At 39.1% G+C, this 23,460-nt stretch overlaps 1 protein-coding gene across 1 annotated transcript in view; it reads left to right on the forward strand.

Moving 5' to 3' along the window:
• PHEX (phosphate regulating endopeptidase X-linked) overlaps positions 1 to 17,711 on the forward strand; it is a 184,883-nt gene extending 167,172 nt beyond the window's left edge. Inside the window, exons 18-22 of the mRNA XM_037020426.2 lie at positions 440 to 570; positions 6,487 to 6,552; positions 7,558 to 7,662; positions 11,681 to 11,757; positions 14,339 to 17,711. Coding sequence (XP_036876321.2) covers positions 440 to 570; positions 6,487 to 6,552; positions 7,558 to 7,662; positions 11,681 to 11,757; positions 14,339 to 14,441 — 482 coding nt within the window. The 3' untranslated portion in view covers positions 14,442 to 17,711. The remainder of the gene's footprint in view (positions 1 to 439; positions 571 to 6,486; positions 6,553 to 7,557; positions 7,663 to 11,680; positions 11,758 to 14,338) is intronic.
• The last annotated feature ends 5,749 nt before the right edge of the window (positions 17,712 to 23,460 follow it).

Consider the following 23,460-nt stretch of genomic DNA (forward strand, 5'->3'; position numbering starts at 1 on the left):
GGTTGCACAGTGTGAATGACTCACCAGGCTGTTCCTATAGATCATTTGGAATTTCACTGGTGGAGGCACTCTGACTCCCTCCATGGGCTTTCTGAATGAAGCCATTTCATTTCATGATCCAGAGAACATTTTTGGGTCAGATCAGGTAAAAACCAAGAGTCCAAGATTGGTTAAGAATAGCACATGCCCTAAGTTGATGAACCTTATTCTTAAAATGCTCCTTATTGCCTAAAAGGAAAGAACTTCCTCAAACGTCTTTCTCTTCTCCCTCTTTTCATGATTAACCTGCGACACTGGAGAGAAGGCAGGAGCTGCTCCCACGAGGGGTCCCTGCTGCTGGGATTGCTTTTGCAAGGCTTGTTGAAGTGAGGGAAAGGGAAAATGAAGGAATTAGTTTCCACAAGTAATACAGATATCTTTTAACTTTTCTTTTTGCCAGGTAGAAAATACGATAAAAATGGAAACCTGGATCCTTGGTGGTCTGTTGACTCAGAAGAAAAGTTTAAAGAAAAAACCAAGTGCATGGTTAACCAGTATAGCAACTATTATTGGAGGAAAGCTGGCTTAAATGTGAGTAATCCGTGGTGAAGGGGGTATCCTGTGGGTCATTTTTCCTCGTTTGGACATCAGCTTGCTTTAGATCGTTGGTTCTCAGTGTGTGCATCCCAGGCCAACAGCACTGGCCTCCTCACTACTCCAGCCAAACTTGTTAGAAATGCAGATTCTTCAGCTTTAACTCCAGACCTACTGACCCAGAATCCTAGAGGTGGAAGGGGTGCCTGGCAGTCTGAGAGTCTGTCTTTTCACCAGCCCACAGGTGATTCTGACACAAGGTGAAGTTTGAGAATCATGCCTAAAGATGAATTGGTTTTCCTCGATTCAGATTCATGTAGAAAATCCACATCAGAGATAAACAATAAAATTCTTAAAAATCTACAATCCATATTATTTAAGAAATTTCCCTCCTAACTACTGCTTAGGTTTAATCCATTGAAATAAAACCTCACTAATTTGAACTAATGGCTCTGAGTTGGTTAAGAGTTCTTAGAGAAGTTTGAAAAAAAGAAATATACTTTTTAAATGTTTGTTTTCATATATATATATATATATACACACACACACACACACATTTCCCTAAAAGCATGCACATTTTTTTCTTTTTTAACAGCTTTATTGAAATATAATACACATACCATAAGTTTGCTCACTTGAAGTTCATGATTCCATAGTTTTTAGTAATTTACACAGTTGTACAACCATCCTCACACTCACACAAATGATATTTTATACATGTTGATGTGTATGTGAAATTTGTTGCTTTCCTTTTTGTCTTCACCTCTACCACCTTCCCCTTTTCCTCCCATCCCTCTTATCTTCCCTACTGTAATTCATTAGTAAGCTTGATACACTTCATCCTGTGCTCATGTAGAGAGAGACACATGTCTTTAGTTCATTGTTTTTAGTGCCTGTCTCAAAGTCCACAGTGTGAATGTACTGTAACATGACCAACCTTTGGCTGAGGCGTTATAATTTGTCACCAATTATTTTTCCATAATAAACGCTGCTGTAATAAACACTTTTATTATGTACATATTTTTTTTTCCCAGTAGGACAGATTCCTACTGTCACCAAGAAAAGATTCTATTTCATATTTCTACCAGTGTTACATGAAAGAGCATTTATCTATTGAGTTATTTTCTTGTCAATTTATGAGAACTTTTTAAATATTATAAATGTCAAAACTTTATCTGTCATTCATATTATAGTATTTTGCTCCAAAGACATTATTCATCCATTGAACTTTGTACATGGTGTCTTGTGACATGCAGAAATTAAACATTTCTATATAATCAAATATACCTGCGTCTCTTAAAAAATAGTTTCTGCATTTCCATTCTCTGTCATATATGTAGTCTGGGAAGATTTTGGTTGTTTTGTTATTTTACATTTAAATCTTCATGCATGTGAAACTAATTTTTCTATGCAATTTAATATGAGAGTTTACTTTTATTTTCTTCCAAAGCGACAGCCAGTGGATCCAGCATCATTGAGTAAGAGACATTTTTTTCTCACTGAATTGAACATTTGTCAAATATTCAAATCTCATATATCCTGAGATAAATTGCTAGCTTATATATTTTATTCTGCTGATTAATTTGTTGATTTTGATACCAACACCTTATTACTGCGGCTGTATGGATTGTTCTGGTATCTGTCAACACAAGCTCTCCCTTACCACTCTTTTATGTACTTGCCATTCTCAAGAAAATATACTTCTGTATATGCTCCAAGATCATTTTACCCATTCTCTGCTCCCCACACTCCCCGAGAAAGAACATACCATTGGGATTCTAAGTTAAATCACATTAAATGTGTGGCATTGACATTTTTATGATGCAGTCTTCCTGTTCAAGAACATGGTACACCTTTCCATCTGTTTGGTTGTTGTTTTAGATTTTCATATAATTGTATAGCTTTCTCTGTATAGTTTATCTCCTGTACATTGTTTTTACTTCTTTTTCCTTTACCTTATTTTGCTAGTTTGATCCGGTTAGTTTTATGTCCTTTCCCCACTATTAATTTTTTATTGTAGTTTTCCATTGCATTTCATATCCATGTTTTCATAATTTTAAGACACAGATTACTCTTATTGTATTTGACAATAAGGGACCAATAATGAAGAATTATCAGTAAGTTATGAATCTGCAGGAAGACCTTTCTCTATGACACACATGCATACAAGGGTGCAGTACCTGAGAGAAGCAAGGGACCACACTGGACCAGAGTAGATCAGTATATCTTCATGTGGTTTCCCCAAGGTCTTTTGGGCCCTTAACCAGGCATGTACTCCATCCTGATATCTTATAGGGGCTGGGAAAGCACACAAATCCTTGCTATGTCTCAAGTGTGTTATGCTTGGGTTTACTTCGCCTTTCCAGAAGAATTTAGGTAAAAATCCATGCATTTTTAAAGGGAATGTTTATAAAACACTGACTTGGTTCTCCCAGTTCTTAAATCATATTCAGCACAAGGGATACCACTCCTTACCCAGGCAGAGAAACCAAAGTCTGTATCCTTGAAGAGTATCTCTAGGTCCTTTACCAGTGTCCTGGGAAGCTGTTTCTCTGCCTGTATGTCATGAGCAGACCTAAAATGGGTGCTTCTGTGTGTCTGTATTCAATTCAGGGGTTATCATATTGTGAAAATCTGTCTAGAATATATGTTGCTTCAAGAAAACCATAGGGAAGGGTTTCTAGAGTCAGACATAGGTCCAAATCTTAGTTGAACCAGTTACAAGTTTTTTGAACTTAGACAAGTCATTTAATATTACTGAATCTCAGAGTCCTCATCATGAAATGGGTAACTATTTTTGAACTCATTTAGTTTGTTGCAAGAATTGAGTGACTGAAATAATGTAAAGCACCAGCATGATGGCTGACGTGCAATGAGCGCTCAATAAATTATTTATATTCCTAATACTTTGTGACATGCTCATAGGTATGCCATCCCAGGATATAGCAAAGCCAAAGGCTTTGGGGCTGAAAAAAACACTAGAAAAACAAGAGGAGAAGTTTTGTTGGAGGAAGGGAATGCAGTGATAATTATATGCAGGCATGGGAATTAAAGTTTTCACCTAATGGAAACAAATTTAATCCTCACACTGGTCTGGAGAGTGGTACATACCGCCAGCCCATTTTACATATGAGGAAACTGAGGCTCAAAGAAATTAAAACCCATAGGTAGAGTCTAGATTAGAGTTTAGATTGGTATGACTCCAAAATCCCTACCCTTTCCCCCATGTCATGCTCTTGTTCTCTTATTTTAAGTTCATTTTATACCTGGTCAATGTATTGGGTGGGGTGGTGGGGGACGGACTATTTTACAATATCCATTTTGGCCAGAGTTTCAGATATTGAAACTGAATTCTGACAAATATGTACCTTTGTCACAAGGACAATACAAAGGGTGTGCCTGTTTCAGCATAAATCCATCCAATCATCAGAAAACAGTTTCAGTCTCATTCCCGGTGGAGAGGAGGTAGCCATAAAGGGCCACGGGTTCCATTTATGGAGGCCGGTCTTTTATGTGGAATCTTTCTGTGCAGTGAACTGGGGAGCCCCCCATGGAGCACCACAGAAGTGGACTTAGCAAGTGTAGAGTCCTGAGAGGCGAACCTAGGGCCTTAGGGCCTATTGAGGTGGTCCAGGGTGGGAGAAACCAGAGGGCGAGGCTTCTTCCAAAACCTCTAATGTAGATAAAGCTTTAAGGAACAAGGAAGGAGATTTGAGCATGAGTGGAAATCACCAGAATCGAGGAGTCAAAACTTGAGAAGTTAGCATATTGTGGGGCAAAGGCTCTGGAGACCGACTGGGTTTGAATCCCTGTGAAATGTGGGTACCTCACTTCACCTCTGTGTCTTAGGTTGGGTCCTCTAGAAAGAAGCAGAGCCCCAGAAGGAGTTTCTTAGGTAAATGATTAATTGCAGAAGTAGTTTCAGGAGAAACCTCTAAGGTGGTGGTGGGGACGGGGGCGGTGAGGAAAACATACTGGTTTCAGCCTAATCCCATAGAAGGTTCTGGAGCATGAATTGCCCCACAGAAATTGTTCAGCCTGGAGTAAGGGGCTAGACTGTTTTAACTGCACATCGGTCAGTTACTGAGAGATGGGGTATCACCTCCCAGGAATCTCCACATGAGGCAGTGCCTCTAAACTAAGCTTAATCTTCCTGAGCTGGTAGCATTTGCAGGAATGGGGGCACAGTCCTGGTAGAGAATGGATCTGGTGCAGCACCAACGACATCTGCTACGTGCTCTGAGCTTTAGAGTCCTCATTTCTGTGTCTCGTAGGATGGTAGTAAAAGAATGTATGTAAAGCAGGCGTGGTAACTCTTTGGGACTGAACCTAGAAGGGTCCTAGGTGATTACAGAAGATTAATATTTTCTGAAGATTTATTTTTATTCATAGGCACTGCTTGATACCTGGGTGATTGGGCTTGAAAGCAAAGAGTTGATAGGATCATGGCTTGAAAGTTTAGAGCAGGGTGCATTTGTTTCCTATTGTTGCTGTAACAAATCACTACAAACTTAGTGACTTGAAACAACACGAATGTGCCATCTTACAGTTCTCTATGTCTGACTCAAGTCTCAGCAGGCTAAAATCAAGGTGTCCACGGGGCTGCTTTCCCTTCTAGCTGCTCGAGGGGAAAATCTGTTTTCCTGTCTTTTCTAGCTATTAGAGGCTGCCCGCATTCTGTGCCTCGTGGCCCTTTCCTTCTTTGAAGCTGGCAGTGACTGGTTGAGTCTTCTCACGTTGGGTCACTCTGGCACACTCACTCTCCTGACTTCCTTTTTCTCTGTTTGAATGGACCCTCCTAATTACATTGGACCTTTCTGGATAATGCAGGCTAAGGTCTTAAGATCCTACATTTAATCATACTTTAAAAGTCCCTTTTGCCACATAAGGTAACATTTTCACAGGTTCCAGGGATTAGGACATAGACATCTTTGGTGGGGGCATTATTCTGCCTCCTATGCAGAGACTGACAAGCTTTTTCTGTAAAGGACCAGGTCGTAAATAATTTAGGCTTTGTGGGCCATGGGGTCTCTGTTGCAGCTGTTCAACCCTGCCACTGTTGCAAGAGAACAGTGCATATGTGAATGGCCAAGGCTGTGTTCCAATAAAACTAGAATTATGGATACTGAAGTCTGAACTTCATATAACTTTCACATGCCACAAAATATTGCTCTTCTGTGAATTTCCCTCCCCCAAACCCCAACCACTGAAAAAAGGAAAATCCAGTCTTACCCTGCAGCCTGTACAAAAACAACGGGCAGGTTGGGTTTTGGCTTGTAGGCTGTATTGGTTTAGAATTTTTTCCATCTCATTCTATTTAAGGGTTTAAGAAACAATCTTCAAATGTTTGGAAGAATTTCTTCAGCATGCTTGGCTGGTTGTCATATATATTACAAACCTTGACTGTGTGGCCTGTGCCACTTCTGTTTGATTTCTGTTCCCCCATGAGAACTCCTCTCCTTTTAGTTTTTCATGGAAATTGCTGAAGGGTGAAATGGTCTTGAAATCTTGTGCCTGTGTGGATGGTAAATTTTTGGAAACACAGGCACACTGAAAAGAAGACTCAAATTATGTGAGTTAATCGGAGAAAATAATCTGTATATTGACACTTCTATTTTTTCCCCCATTAAACCAGAATCACTCGGAATATTGTTAGCATTTTACTGAATCTGGTTAAATTGGTGAGAATGAAGAGGTGGGTGAGAAAGAAGTGTGTAGCATAAAAAAAATAGGAATCACTATATTCAGGAGCACCTAGCTGGGGTTAGTTTGCCATCTCACAGTATATTATAACTGCCTCTGATTTATTGAATGTAATTTTCTCTTTAAAATATGGCACTTTTTCTTGTGATCATATTTATGCCTCTTGCTGAATGATAGTTGGCTGTGCGACACTCTTTTTCTTTTTGTTAGGTGAAAGGGAAGAGGACCCTGGGAGAAAATATTGCTGATAATGGAGGTCTGCGGGAAGCTTTTAGGGTATGCACTGCAACATTTGCTGTGATTTTAAAATTTAAGCTATAAAACACTGTATGGGTGCACCTCCATTTATACCACAGACGTGTTCTTGAGGAATTAGATTTCTGTAAATGCTGTGAATTTCTGTAAATAGAATTATATTTCCCCTTTGACTCTGTTATTCTCTATTGTATGAATAGAGCTGCATTTCTTTCTTGTTTCTTTTTGGGTTGTAAAGTTACCCTAAAGAATAATATTTGTTATTAAGACTCATGTATTTAAGGGATAGTTTTCAGAAGGTACATTCACAATAGTATCAAATCATGCTACAGAAATCTCCTCAGGGCTAGGTTTATAGGAGCTTTCCTTGAGTACACTCTCTCTCTAGCCTTCCTTACAATTTTCTCTTAAAATACCAAACTTCTAAATTATGGCCAGCAGCTAGTGGTTCTCATATAGTGGGCCAGGTAAGAGTCGATAATAATGTTTTCATCACCTTCTCGTGGTTAAACGATAAAGATAAGGAAGATGTGGAAAGATTTTCATAAAACTGAATGCATTCAATATAAAGATCAGGCTGTTATTCTGAGGATATATCCTTCCTCTATTCTAGTTAAAATATACTTTATTTTATAAATGATGGTGATTGAAGGTGATGGCTTTCCATCTTACTCGGAAAAATAAGAATTTGGAAATTTGTTGACTCCCAAATGTATTGCCATAGTTCTTGCCATTGTGTTAAAGAAAACAGCTTTTTGTAGGGAGGAGGGGGAGCTATTTAACGTGTGAGCATTTTGGTCCAGCTGCTTTGGCGTCTATTGAGTGTGAGGTCTTTTTGCAGTTGAACCTGCCTCACTGTTAAGCAGTACAACATTGATTGCATTTCCAGCTGTAGGTTTTCTTAAAGGAAAACTTGACAGGATGCATTTTGCATATGGTGGGGGTTATATTTAATATCTCTGTAATGGATGAGAAAAGAAAAAAGCCATCCTTGCAGAGGATCATCTGTTCTGCTTCTCCCCCCAGGCTTACAGGAAATGGGTAAATGACAAGAGGCAGGGAGTTGAAGAGCCTCTCCTACCAGGCACCACGTTCACCAACAACCAGCTCTTCTTCCTGAGTTATGCCCACGTGAGTAGACCAAGGAAGGGGCATCAAAGATGAAATGTGGGACTTCGGCCTCTCCCTAGATCAAAGGTTTGGAATAAAAATTTCAAAGCATAACTTTGATTTTAGCTAGATTTTATCTAACTGCTATTTTCCAGATAAATTTCACCTTCTTAATGTTCTATGGGACATAATTAATTAAACAATTGAATCAAGGTTTACTGGAATTCCTTATCAAGTGGGTTACCAGGCTTATGGCAGCTCATTTGGTATTTCTTTAATGTATCCTGACTTCTTGGTGTATTTGTTACTATTTATAACCATTTCTACATTTCTACTGCCTTGTTCTTTGGCCTTCAGGGCCCTCCCTTTCCTGCATTTTTCCTTCTCCTTTGCCCCATTTACGGACTTTATCCCACTACTCTCAACCTGTGGGGTCCCTCAAGGCTGTCTTCCTGACCATTAGATGAATGTGTGAAGACCGCCACAGCTGTAAACAATGACAAAAGCAAGGAGAGTCAAGTCACTCTTCTGTGAATTTAAAGGGCTCTCTGAGCAGAAATTGAAAGATGATAGGCCCTAAATAAGGCACATACTGAGTTCAAGTCTCTGGCTACTGAGGCGAGTGCCAGTTCTTTGTTGTTCCTGTACTGGTTTATGTCACAAATGTGTAGGCTTCATCTTCAAAGAAGTCAGAGATGGGGAAATGAAGTTTCTGATGCATAGCCTCACAGTGGGCAAATGTGTATCTATAGGCTCAAAACTTGACCAAAGTTTTCATCGATACAATCTTTTGTTCCTAAGTATTTGCAATGCTTCTCAGTAAGCTCATTCATTCCCATGTCTTCTTTGGTTGATTTTGGTTAAGGGATTCTCACCTGTCTGGGGTCTTTTATTTCTTAAAGCTGATATAACAACAGTAAATAAATGATCATTTATCAGCCTGACGTCAACAAAACTGGCATCATCAACAAAATGACTTTCCTTTTTAGTTTTCCCATTTCTTTTAACACATCCCCAATCTTTAGGTCTTCCTGATGAGAAAACCTGGATTCCTAGGTCTTACTTGGCTTACCTATCCTTGTTTTTATTAAATGTGTCCCAAAGGCTAGATGTTTCATCCTTTTAACTGCTCTTTGGATTTAACCTGGCTTTCTCCTCATTATCCTATCTTGTCAGATAGGCTAGGCCTTGATCTCTTGTACTCTGGATTATCCTAACAGCCCTATGGCATGTTTTCCTGACTTTGGCATCTTTCCACCACTGTTTTACATGCCACTCAGATACCACTGTTATTGTGTTACTGACCTGCTGAGGGAACGACCGTGGCTCCCAAGTGCCTATCACACAAAGGCCAAACATCCCCAGCAGGCTTTCAAAGTTCTGTTGAGCCTTCTCCAACTCTACCCAACCAGCTCTAAATTCCCAAAGCTCCACTAGATTCACCTTAGCTGGGCAGGTGTCCTCACTTTCATCCCATGATGTCATGCTCATTACTGTCTCTGTGGCTTTGCTTAATTTTCCTTCTATAATGTTACTCCTTCCTACTCCTTTCCCTCAGATGATTCAATCCCATCTTTTTCCTTCAGGGTCCACATGGAGTTCTACTTCCTCCTCATCTTCCACCAACTTTTTCAAGGACTCCAGTTCTCATTTTTGAAAATATCACCAACTCTTTTACACTTATCTTCAATGCCATGCAGTTGAGTCCTTAATTGTTTTCAAAATGTTGAAGACATTTAGTTTTACCTCCATCCCTAATCTTGTGGATCTTTACATTTCTTGTATATCTTCATACCACCTGGCAAAGATGCTGGGTTTGTTGAAGACGCTTGACATTTTTAGGCGAACTGCTTGAAAAGGATATGACCAACACAGTTCAATTAAGGAGACTTTCTTTTGGGTCGGTACTGGGTCAGGTATGTAGAATGAGCACACAAATATAGTTAGAACTTTTTAGATCAGGGGTTGTTTTATTGGAAAACAGCCATGCTCTCTTCTTTACATATTGTGCGTGGCTGCTTTTGTGCTACAATGGCAGAATTGAGCAGTTGAAACAGAGACCTTATGGTCTTCAAGGCCTAAAATATTTACTCTCTGTCCCTTTACAGAAAAAGTTTCCTGATTCTTACTCTAGAAAACAAAGAACAAGGTCCAGCATTTCTTACCTAGGTTCTTACTTACGGTCCTTCTTGTTATATCCTAGTCCATAATATCTCTTTGAAGATAAAATCAACTAACTGATAGCAACAGGACAGTCATAATTTTGAAATGTGTCCAAATAAAATTCCAAACCATACCTGATTTATTTTAAAGTAGAGATTTAGGAAAAAATGGAAAGCTATTTTATATCACTAATGAGAAATTTATCTTGGAGCTTTTCCTACTGTGCCAGAATGAGGAGCTTTTCAGTCTTTTGCACTTTGGAATAAGTCTGCTTATAGGGAGTAAAGTTATTTTCTCTACTGAGGAGGTACTAAGAAAACAGTAACAATGATAATGTTTTTCAGAAATCTCTGAAATGATACATTAAGCAAAGACAACACTATGTAATATTGTAAGAATATAAGAAGAAATAACATAAGAAAAAAATAAGGTAAAATCAAATGCCAGAAACAACTTCATATTAGTTAGCTTCCAAGGAATTAAGGAATCACATTACAAAAATATCTTCCAAGTCAAATTCAGAACCACAGTGACTGACGATTTCTATTCATCAAAAGCAATAGTATCATCACCTCTCCTGCTTCCTTTATCCCTGTAGTTTCTGTGTCTCCTCAAGTTTTTCTTCAGATATTCTTCTCTCTCTCTCCATTCCCATTTCTACTTATATAGCAGGCATTCACTGGGAACCTTCCCGGGACCCATAAATAACCTAACTAATCTCTGGTTTCCTCCTACTACTATATACTGCTGCCAGATAAATCTTTTAAAAATATGATGTTATCATTTTCCTGCTCAAAAACAATGCTTACATATAGTGTAATCACTGTAGCCTATTGCTCAGGACTTCAGAAATCTGGCACCATCCTCTCTCTCCCCTGCTTTCCTATTGCTGCCCATTATGTACCATGTAGTTCAGCCAGGCTGACAGCCTTGCTTTTTTTTCTTCTATGTTTTTACTTCTATTTTCTCCTCCACTTGAAATTCTCCCTGTCATATTCATGTGTCTTAGTTCTACTCAGACTTGAACACTAACTCTCATTTCAAGATATACTTCAAGTCAGGATTAAGTAGGTTATGGTGCGGGAACACACAACACAAGGAAAGTCGCCTTCCTGTTCGTGCTGCACGTCCAGCCAGGGTCAGCAGTAGGGCTCTGTTCATAGCTATCACTCGAGGACCTGGGTTCTGGAGCCTTTATCCCGACACGTGATTCCATGGTTGCCACAGGAGTAAGAAAGAAACATGAAACTGTACCCTAGCCCTTAATGTAGCACTTCAAATTGTCCTTAAGGCTCTTAAAACTTTTACCAGGTTTTTAAAGCTTCCACAAGGAAGTGACATATATCACTTCGGCTCGCATTTCATTGATCAGAGCAAGTCATGTAGATGTGCCTAACTTCAAGGAGATGGAGAAGTGTCCTCCCATCCAAGGCCCAGACTAGGGCGAGGCAAGCAAGGCACCCAAGGTGCAAAACACTAGCTTCTCTGGATGATACCCAATAATGGATGGTTGAATCATTTCATTGATTCGAGTAAGTATGGTTAAATTTGATAAGGAATAGTCCAACCATTACATTAATTAGATGAATACATTGGTCAATTCCTGGGCACATATACTCTTCTCTTGATTTAAAACATTTGTCTGGAAACCTTCCTAATTTTCTCAAATTGTGGCATCATTTACAAAGAAAGAACCTTCTACTTTGGGGATTAGAATAATAGATGTTACTACTGATGAAGGTTTTATCTGACACTAAAATTGTTTGTCATCCACTGTGTCTAAAATTACTCTCCTGTGTAATTTGGAGCAGTTCAGGCAGTAGAACATGGGCAATTGGAATGGAAATGTAATTATTGGGGTGCTCTTCTCTTCTAGGTGAGGTGCAATTCCTACAGACCAGAAGCTGCCCGAGAGCAAGTCCAGATTGGTGCTCACAGTCCCCCTCAGTTTAGGTAAATTGGCAAGTGGGTAACACTGGTTTTTAACTATGCATCTCTTCACCTCCTTCCCTACCCAACCGTCCCAAAGACGTGACTTGAATGAAAACCTGTATTGTGAACAGTGGTATCTCCACTTTGTACACACACAAAATCTGGCCGAATAGAAACTAAGCATCTTTTCTTTCCTTTGTATGAAGCTAGTTCAGTCAACATTCTCTCAACTTAATTTTTCTGCAGTGGGCATTTGTACACACCTCTAGTCTAGTGCTGTATCAAGAGATCCATGAGATTGTATGAGACTCCAAAGGTAATTTAGAATCCAAGTCATAGCTTTAGTATTAATTCCCATTTATTACCTTCCAATTTCTGAAAGACATCAATCCCTGGGCTCCATGAACACTCTGGGTGCTCAATAAACTGAAATATTTTATTTGTCCAACCATACTTTTTTTTTGTCTGGGTCCCAAACATCTCTTTTCTTAGACAAGGATGAGATCTTCTCTACTATGCCTTAAAGCACCTGGAGCTCTGGCTTATTTCGTATTATAGAATATCCGATGTAATACCTCTTGTTCTTTCATTCAGCCAACCAACAGACATGAATGAGTGCCCACTTTCTGAATAGCTCTGAACACTAAGGAGGGTATATGGTGATATTTAGCTATTATAATTCATATCTAGAGTTAAAAGCTCTACATTTTGGGTTTTAGTTTGAATCATATTTTGAAATATTTGCTTTTATATGAAGGGAAAAGGATTATGAATTACAATTTTATTTAATTGTGAGAATGTATAAAATAGTAAATAAAAATAAAATTAAGGTTAATAGTACCCTGTGCTGGGTTTCTAGCATGGTTTGAGGGAAATTTTCTATAGTAGGGGACAGAGAATTGTAACAGGAAATCCAAGAAACCATAATAACTTATATTTACTCATTCTTTGCTTAAAACATATTATATCTGGATATTTATCTTTATATTTAATGTTTAAACAAATCCATTAACATATTATAGGAAAGTCATCTAAAGTTTCTCCTATATTTTAAAATCCTATTCTTAAAATTTTTCTCTAGAAATGTTTCAGAAAGTGACTATAAATTACCCAATAGCATACAAATCTAATCACTGTTAGAAATTCCTCCCCACTGGGCTAAACTCTCAAAAATGCTGACAGTCTCTAATGGACTAAAATGTGCTCCCACTGACAAAATGGTGCAGAGGAAATCACAGAGCAGATTAATTACTCAATAGATAAGATTTGAGAAACTAATTTCCTTTTGCTAACTAGTTGCCTGTAATGTTGGATTTTAGCTGATAATTTGCAGAGTATACTTACTAATTATCAGTTAAATTCTAACTTTAACACTTGCCCAGGGTGAATCACACTATGAAATATGCATCCCTACCCATACATCCGAGTTAAAACACCAGAGGTTATGGGGATTTTTTTGGATACAGGCCATTACATTCATTCAAATGCCCAGAGGTAATAAAGACATTAGGGAAGAAATAGTCGGTGACCAAGAATACTGAGTCTCTAGTCAACCTTTGAACATGCAGTTGCCTAAGAAATTGATGAAGGGGAAATCTTTTGCTGGCTTGTTAGTGATGTCTGCAGGAACTATAGATTTTGAGTGTGGCATAAATCACACAATGAAAACATCAGTTCCAAAAGGCAGTTATAATCAAAGTGCTGAGTAGGAGTCCACAGTGTTCACCGCAGTTGGTGAGCTTAGATGAACACCAGATTTGGGAGCTAGCTCCAGTAAAGTATTACTCACCAGTAACAACTAGACACCATTCATTAACTTATTGTTGCATGAACCAAATTCTAGGTAAATATGAGCCTTCAAACATAATAGGAATTTAGGGAAAGTGTTTTTGTATATTGAATGAGTTCTTTGAAGACAGTTTAAAGATAGCAACAATATGGATGAGTCCTACAGGCATAATATTAAGTGAAAGAAGTCAGAGACAAAAGAGTGCATACTGTGTGACTCCATTCAAATGAAGCTCAAGAACAGCTAAAAATAATTTATGGCAATAGAGGTCAGACTAGGAGTCAGTCCTCCTTGGAGGGTACCACTGGCAGGGAGCCTTCTAGGTGCTGGAAATATCCCAGGTCTTGATCTGGGTGGTTATAACATGGATGTACACATACGGAAAACTCAATGAGCTTTATTTTACATTTAAGATGTGTGCAGTTTATGTGAATCACACCTTCTACAGCAAATTATATTAAAAATACAGAAAAACTAAGTAGTGATAAATCCTACAGTTTGTAGAAATGTGTAAATGTCTAGGAATATGCAATCCTATATACAGTTTATAGGAATTGTAAATCCTATAACTTATAGGAATCTGAAGATATTTGGGAGATTAATAGGAGGCTTTGCCTGGCTTTTAGGAGGTGATGGTTCTAGTTTCAGCTCTGTTAATTTCTTTGGAAATTGACAACCATTTTGGGCTTCAGTTGTGTCCTCTGTGAGCAGATTAAATGAATGGAGCATCCCTTCAAGCAATATGCTGCTATTGCCAGAACCTGTCGATACAGTAAGAATTAAATGACATGGACTGTGATGTATCTTTTTCAGGGTCAATGGTGCAATTAGCAACTTTGAAGAATTCCAGAAAGCTTTTAACTGTCCGTCCAATTCCACCATGAACAGAGGCATGGACTCCTGCCGACTGTGGTAGCTGGACTGCTGGGTTTTGCCATCCTGAGAGCGCTGTAAAGTGCCAGCAGAGGCTGCACAGAGCACTCACCGCCTACTGCTTTGGGCCTGTATTTCCCTGATAACTTTGATTTTAATGCGTCTTCATTTTTCAGGCATAGCTTGGATCTAAACAGTATCTATTCAAAGTTGTAGGGTTTAAAAAATGGAGCACATCAAGTGAACCAAGTATGGTTCTTTAGAAAAGCAAACCAACAGAAATAAATTCCTCGGCCACTTTTGTTAAAACGCTATCTGCTGAATCGTTGCTGTTGTCCATTGCAGTGTGTACGGCACAGCTCAGTGGTACATACCATTTCTGTCTGCGGCTGTGCAGGGGGCCTTAGGATAAGGCATCAGAAAAATTCAGTCTGTTAAACTTGTACCCCTCAATGCCAAGAACATGTGTATGGATACCTGGGAAGTCGTCCTGCTCTGTGGAATGCAGTACTAGATTTTATGTATCGTCATTACACAGCATTTATTAACTCTAAGGTAGTTAAATTAGAAATAGGTTGCATCTTCCTTTTATGATCTGTGCTGAAGTGCTTGTCCTCAGCTTTGGAGTCCGTTGGGATGAAAATGTCTGCTGCGGCTGGCACCCCTGTCCCAGACAGCATGAGCCAAGCTGGCAGAAATGCCACTTGGTAAAGGACTGGAGCTTACCAAATAGAAACAAAAGGATGTATCTTTCAAGTCCCAGAAGAAACTCAAACTCCTTGTCATGTCGCAGCAGAGACATGGGAGATGAAATCTCCAAAGTCTGGTCTGGTGTGCCAAGCCTCAGTGTGGCATCTGTGTGCCAGACACTTCTTTAGTGCAGTCCCTGGTTGCCCTCTTACCCCCATATATGTGCATTCTCCTATTTCTGGAGGCAGCAGGCACAGGGAAAATGGTTTTCTAATTCCCTGTTAGAAACGTAGGGCTTTCATTCCTCGTTAGGGCAAACGGACAGAACACAACCCTGAGGCGGGGGAAAAGTGCCCTTCTGTTTTGGCTCAGTCACTGTTACTTGTCTTTCAGAGAACCTTTTTGAAATATGTTTTGATTGAAGACAGTGTAGAATCTGTAGATAGAATTTGAAATCACCTGCACAGGCCAGAGAAACATTATTTTTACTCTCCAGGTCTTCTTCTCAAGAGTCCGTAAGAAAGAACAGGAGTAGGCTGTGGTCCTCAGAGCTTTATCCTTTCAAGAGAACTCCTCCCTCCCTTTTAGTGTGTGCATGTGTGTGTGCGTGTGTGTGTGCATGTGTAGGAGAAAAACATAATGCCTTTAAAGTGGTCACCTGGCATTCTGGTTTCTTATGCTAACTATCCACCTAAACTCTTTCCCATTATCTATGTGGTTCTGGGTTAAGTGAACTAACAGGAAAATCTTAAACGCAAAATGGCAAATTCAGACTAACCATAGGAAGCTGTGTTGCATCCTTCTGATTTGCCACCCTTTTTAAAAAAAGTATAAGTATGTGTCATGTCCTTTTGTGTAACCATGGGAACTTCTGAAGGGGGAAAAAACATGGGGGCATCAGTACGAGGAAAATAATTACACTGCGTTAGTCAGAGGGCAGTGATTTTCCCCTGACTTCCTCCTCTCTGACTGGATAAACTTCTGAAGGGCAGCTACCTTTCCTCCTCTTAACCATGGTTTACTGTGACCTTAAAGTTTGTCTTTTTACAAACAAGTGGGGTTAGGTTAGGAGTGCTGGAAATGTACGTGCCTTTTCTCTGGAGGAATCATTCTGATTTTGTTTAGACATACAAGGCACTGCTCATTTTATTCCAGTACCTGGAATTTTAAAATCAGCTGAGGTTTGTTATGCTTATGTGAATAGCATTTTTCTTCTAGCTTTCTCTTTTTAAACTCCAAATAAGCACATTCCTGCAGGTCAGAGAAAGTGTGTGAAAAAAGCCTAGGATTATGACTTTGGAGGTAGGAATCACTCAGTCTTTTGTTAGTTTAGGAAAACTGGTTGGTGATCATTTGGGGCCCTCACGGTTTCTAAATGATGTGGCTCCCTGAGTAACCTTGCTTGCTGTGACTCAGTTATACTGAAGTTGCAGATAGAACAGACATTTTTAAAACAAAACAAACCCAAAACAGCAAGACCAATCCATCAGTACTGGCTAAGATAATTTTCTAGTAGGATCAGATTTCTAAATATATAGTCACATTTAAATTTTCAGGTTATAGTTTTATCCCTTCTGTTCAGGACAAATTGCTAAAAGAAGCAGACACTGATTAAGTGGTAGAAGGAAGAAGGTAAAATACAACTGGAAGGAAAAAACTAGGGAGTAGCTGGCCTAAGAAAGTGATTCTGAAGAGAAGACAGGATTTTGGCAGTCCTTGCTAAGCACATCCAGTGGAGTAGAGCCATAAAGTTTCACAAAAATAATTATGGTAGATTAAAAGGAAATTAGATATTGGACCTAAGTCTCAGACTACCATGACATCCTTCTCTGATTCATATACCAGATGTTCTGCCAGTGAACTATTGTCTGGGCAGTGAAGGGAGTTTGTTTTTGTGTATGTGAAATTCTCTTGGATTATTAGTCAAGGACGTGCTGTATATAAAGTGGTATTGTTCAGGCTTCTCACCATTGCTCAAAGTTTGTTGAACTTCTCACCAACCACACAACTTTGGCCTCTTATTTCCATTTTTTTCCTTTTATGAGATAGACTTGGACATGACTTATGCAAGCTCAGGATTCATACATTATCCTGAAGTCTATTCAGTGCCTTTCCTCAATGGAGCTTAGAGCACAGCACATAAATTTATCTTATTTAGCCCTGGGGCATCGCAAAGAAACAACTAGGAACTTTGGTTTGCCACACAGGTTATGCTAGCACCAGAGAAGTGGAGAGGTTTAAATCGCTTGTCAAGTGCCGCAGAGTCAGGAAAGGTATAGTCTTTGCTCTTTGGGCTACTGACCTTTGCATTAACCTTCATGCCTTAGATTACCCCATTTCTAAATACGTTCATTCCAACAGTATTTCTGTAATCACTTCACATTTGATAGGCTTCTTCCTTGATTATTTTTAACATAATGTCTCAGTTGCATATTAAATTATGGAAGAATATATGATTATTTCATGCAACAATAGTCTCAACACCAGTGGCAGTGCCCCACTGGCTTGAAGAAAGGTGTTCTTGGATTATGCATTTTATATCTAAATGGTCATTGTATTTTCTTCCCTTACTTGTGAAGCAATGTGAACAATCATCTTAAGGACAATAAAAAGTTGAAAATTTTCTGTTTCCTCTCTTTTAAAAAAGTATTAAAATCAGTCACATCTGTTACCATGTTTGGTTCTGTTTTCGACAATATTTGCCAAGTATACAAAGCACTGCAGTACACTTGGTTTCTTGGTTTAGGAAAGTGAGATTTGAATGGAGTTACTTTCTCCACAGAGAATGAGACATTTGTGAGGTGGTCATTGTATTTTCTTCCAGAAGACAAATCAGCAGGTGTGGTTTATGGCTTAGCAATAATATTCCTTCCTATAAAGGAAAGGGGAGGCTTCTGAGGAAACAATGGACCACGATAGCACTGGTCTTGCAGAAGGAATGATGAACATTATGGTCACTATCACACCAGAGAACCTCTGTGTGCTGTCCTGTTTCTTTAACAATCCAGGTGATGTATAGTCACTCATTCTGCACACCATAAGTGAGCACCCATTATACTGAAATCACTGAACTAGCTGTAGTTAGGTGGATCTTATGCAATCTCTGGCCCGCAGTGAGAAGTCTGGTCTAACATGGGTGAAAGACCCGTAAACTGTTACCATCACCCTACTTCATGACAAGAGCAATGATATACAAGGCGATCAGGTTGTGGTTTGGTGCACAGAGGAAGGGTTCTGCTCTCCTTTGGTGTACATGGTTGGTGCTCTCTGTGCCCAGATCCTGCCAAATCCTTTTTACTGGGCACCCTAATCTCACCTTCTCTGTGCTTTTCTTTCTAATTGGCTGTGGCTGTCTAGGATGGCTGCCATCATGCAGCAGGAGCCTGTTTGCCCCATGCAGTCTCAGAGAACTGGAGTGCCTGGGAGTTTATGTCCCCTGGAGGCCTTTGGACAATCACTGAGTGGTGCAGGACAACGCGAGCCTGACTGGCCTGCCTGAGTCTAGACAAATCCAGAGGCATGCCATAGGACTCATACTAACTTCTCTGTGGGGCATTTTGGGGTTAGGCTGGCAGTGTAAGTAGAGCCCCCTATTGATTATTTTAAACATTTTCTGGTGCTGATTTGTTCTATGATCTTCAAGAGTACTGGTTTGTCGAAGCTGAGCTAGAGCGGCCATGTACAGGAGGTAGGAATCAGATGGGATCCAGAGTGGTGGGTAATAAGTGACTGAGTATGGCCTGTTAGTGCCCCTCTTAAGACAGTTTAGTGTTGGAACTGATCCTTGAAATAAAAATTTGTGTGTTGGGGGTAGTGGCAGAAGGAAAGGTGAATAGAAATGAGAGTTTATGAGTGATCTCTGGGTTATGGGCAGGAAGGGCGGGGCTTTGGCAGAATGGAGGCAAGAACTCTAAAGTCTCTCTGTATGATAGATTTTTATGAAACACAAGAGGTATTGATTCATTTTTTATTTTTAGACATATAAGTGGACCTGATCAAAGTTTGAAGGAGGCTAGTGTTTCCAATCAGGTTAAAGGTATTTGCTTATCCCTCAAGTTCAGTTGCTTTCTTTATTAAGGTCACATTAGCTGTTGAAACAGATCCTCTCAATGGCTTAACCCAATTTAAGTTTATTTCTTGTTTTCATTATATCCAAAGTGGGCATTAATGATCAGTGAGCTTCTCTCTTCCAGTTGGTGATTTAGAGACCCAGGTTCCTTCTATATTGTGATTCTGCCATTTTCAACATGATTGAATACATGCTCATCTACAAGAAGCTGATGGAGATGAAGAGGCCATGGAAGATATTGAGTAGAGGTTTGCTTTAGTCCTACAAGTTATCTATGTTACTTCTGCTCATGGTCCATTGACTAGAGCTCAGTCATGTGGCCAAACCTAACTGCAGGAGAGGCTGTGCTATATAATCTAGCTGTGTGCCCAGAAAGAAGAGGAAGTGGCTTTGAGTCTAAGCCAGCAATCCCAGCCACACCTTCTAAAATGAGATATGCGGCAGCAGTTTTCAGCACTTCCGAATTTAGGAAATTGCTTTTGAGCACAGCACAATGAAAATTTAAAATATCATTGGTAGCCTGCAGTTTATTCTGTAGGAGTCTTTTTAATTAACAGCTTAATTGGATAATTTAATCCCCTTTAGAACTGGAGATATGAAAATGAAAATGAGATACTCCCTGTGATATGACAATACCGTGCTTTAATAAACGCACCAATGTGAGCCCGGAAATGAGTACCACAAAAGCCTTACCATAATTTGTGATCAGTGAAAGAAAACCTGATCTATAATTTTAATTATTTCTAAATGGTTTAGATACATGTTTCATTTGAATGTGGTTTTTGTTTTGTTAATTGTCTCAATTAAGATAAGTGAATATGATTCTTTGGCTATACCATGGATTTACAATATGTTCTAAACTTTTAAAATATATCCCATTGAGACGGTAAATAAAATATCCTACAAAATAAAATTTTGTGCTATATCTTCTAGTATTTTTGGAGAATTTATATGGAAATTGTTTTTACTCCTCCACTGATTATAAGACGAGAAATGCTACTCACCATATTCTTGTTTTATGCTTTCTCCACTTGAAAGAAAAATTGAGAACCCAAGAAATGAGTGTCCATGTACAAGCCACAAAATTAGTGTTTGAATTAATTCTAGCTTGAGACTCTATGGAGAAAAAGAACTAAATGATCAAGTTAAACCCCGATGTAAAAGCTATCTGCATTACTGAGTATTATCTATGCTGCCAGTTGGGCTGCCATGTCTGCAAACATCGTGTTACCCTTGTCAGTTTTCAAACCGATTTAGAAGTCAGTGGAATCAGTACCCCGGTAATAGTCACACAGCTCTCCCACCTCAGTGACATTTGCTACCTGAAAAAAAATAGCCCAGGGCAAAGGTATTCCAAAATTGGCCATATTTTCAATTGGCATTTGTAAATGATTTTTTTTGGCCTAATAATGATCATGATGAAACGGTTTCCATGTCCTAGGCACTCTGCTAATATCTGGCTTGCATTATAGCCAGTCCTCACAACAATCTTGCAAATACTTATTGCTGTTTCTACTTCATAGGTGACGAATACTTTCCAAGACCATATTAGTACTTAAGAGGAGCCAGGAATAAAGTCAATTTTGTCGGACTTCAAAGCCCATTCTCTAATGTTCTGCTAGACATCTGGAAGGAACAATGGTCAGAAACCTGATTTTGACCTGTGACTTATTGAAGATTTCAGGTTATGTTCCAGAGTCATCATTTAGAAAAGAATGTGAAGAAAGGAGTCAGTTTATGGGTATTTGTATTGGCTGGTAGTTAGCTTCTTCTTGAGTCCTTCAGAAGGCTCTCCAGAACGTGCTCATCACTGATAATGCTCGCTGCCATTTAATGAGTGTGTAGCATGTGCCAGGCATGAATGAAATACTTTATTTATTTATATTATCTAATTTAATCATTACAAAAACTCAGAACCCTATTATTATCCCCATTTTATAGGGAAGGGAACTGAGGCTTGGAGAGCTTAAGGAAGGACTTGCCCAAGATTACTTAGCTAGCGGGCAATAGAGCCAGATTTGAATTCAGTTTTATTCAAGTGCTCCCTTAGGCAAATGTAAAGCCATGGTGACCTTAAGTCTTGAATTTCCATGCCAGGATATCCCCCCAGTTCATTCAGCAGACCCCCTCAATATTGACCTGTGATTGTGTGTGCCTTCTCTGTTAGGTCTTCTGAAACCAAAATATCTCATGGTCACTTTCTCCAGAGAACAAAATCTTTGCAACCCTGCCTGTAGGTAGTTGAGGGCCTGTAACTTAAACTACAGACTTTGAAACAGTCACCCTGTTTTTATGCCTAGCTGACATGCGCAGATACCTAGAGCTTCCAAGGCCTGAGGCCTTCTGGTATTCTACTGACTACTTTGCTTGTTTCTAGTAGGGGTCTATTATTTTTGCCCACGTGGGCTTATACCTTTAAAAAAAATAATTTTAGTATCCTTTTTTGTGTGAGGGAGAGTAGACTGATATCTGGGTAACTGGAAGTCTACATTTTTTTCTAATGGGATAATATAACAAATTTATTTTGGAAGAAATGCTGCTATAGATGCTGAATTATTGCCTCTACCCAGAAATATCTGTAACTAAAGAGTCTAAAGCTTCCTTTAAACTGTTGAATATTGGGAGGTTTTATTTTATGCAAAACCAAATCCTATTTTTTCATGGTTATTTTAATAAAGCAAGCATGCCTGAGCATTTGGTATTTTCCATTTCTGCTAAAGATGTATAACTTAGTCTTTGGAGATTTCATTTGAGATGAAAAGAATGTATCTCTGTCCACCTTCAAAAGTTGCTTAGGAATACATCCAGCATTGTCACGAATGCTCGAGAGGAAATTTTTACTTATCAACAAGGGCCAAGCCTGGTCCTTGGAGATTCACATTCCAACTCTTGTTCTCACACACACACACACACACACACACACACACACACATGCAGAGGCTCTGGTATAGATTGAGTTTGAGTTAATGCACACAGCTTGTTGGGAAGAAATCAATCAAAAGCTTTTTTAAGCATAAATGGTTCTTCAGGAACTGAAAGCTCAGTGCCTCAAATTTATTGTAAGCATTGAATTAAAACCATTTTAAAGCATTCAGCATATTAAAACTACTCTACAAATGCTACTAATAATGAAGCCAGTCCCTCACCCAAGTCCAGTGGAGATGTGTGTGAAGTAACATCTATTGTAGATTAAAAAAATAAATCGACTGTCATTTAAGATTTCCCTACAACACGTGAGGCAGAGTGCTAGCTGTCTTATTGTGTTTTTTTTAATTAAAGTATCATTTATGTACATTCTTATGATGGTTTTACGTAAACAACACCGTGGTTTCAACATTCACCCATATTATCAAGTCCTCACCACCCCCACATTGAGTCACTGTCTATCAGCATAGTAAGATGCTATACAGTCATTATATGTCTTCTCCATGCTATACTGCCTTCCCCATGACCTATCTATCTTGTGAGTGCTAATTATAATGCCCCTTAATCCCCTCCCCCCCCCACCCCAACCCTCCCAACCCTTTCCCTTTGGTAACCCCTAGTCCCTTCTTGGAGTCTGTGAGTCTGCTGCTGTTTTGTTCCTTCAGTTTTGGTTTGTTGTTATACTCCACAAATGAGGGAAATCATTTGGTACTTGTCTTTCTCTGCCTGGCTTATTTCACTGCGCATAAGACCCTCTAGCTCCATCCATGTTGTTGCAAATGGTAGGATTTGTTTTCTTCTTATGGCTGAATAATATTCCATTGTGTATATGTACCACCTCTTCTTTATCCATTCATCTACTGATGGACACTTAGGTTGCTTCCATTTCTTGGCTATTGTAAATAGTGCTGCGATAAACATAGGGATGCATATGTCTTTTTGAATCAGGGATCTTGTTTTCTTTGTGTAAATTCTTAGGAGTGGAATGACTGGGTCAAATGGTATTTCTATTTTTAGTTTTTTTTTGGAACCTCCATATTGCTTTCCACAATGGTTGAACCCATTTACATTCCCAACAGTGTAGGAGGGTTCCACTTTCTCTGCATCCTCACCAGCATTTGTTGTTGTTTGTCTTTTGGATGTTGGTTATCCTAACTAGTGTGAGGTGATATCTCATTGTGGTTTTAATTTGCATTTCCCTGATGATTAGTGATGTGGAGCATCTTTTCATGTGCCTCTTGGCCATCTGAATTTTTTCTTTGGATAAATGTCTGTTCAGATCCTCCACCCATTTTTTAATTGGGTTATTTGTTTTTTGGGTGTTAAGGCATGTGAGTTCTTTATATATTTTGGATGTTAACCCCTTATCAGATAAGTT

This window comes from Manis javanica, chromosome X, assembly GCF_040802235.1.
Source record: "Manis javanica isolate MJ-LG chromosome X, MJ_LKY, whole genome shotgun sequence".
Lineage (NCBI taxonomy): Eukaryota > Metazoa > Chordata > Mammalia > Pholidota > Manidae > Manis > Manis javanica.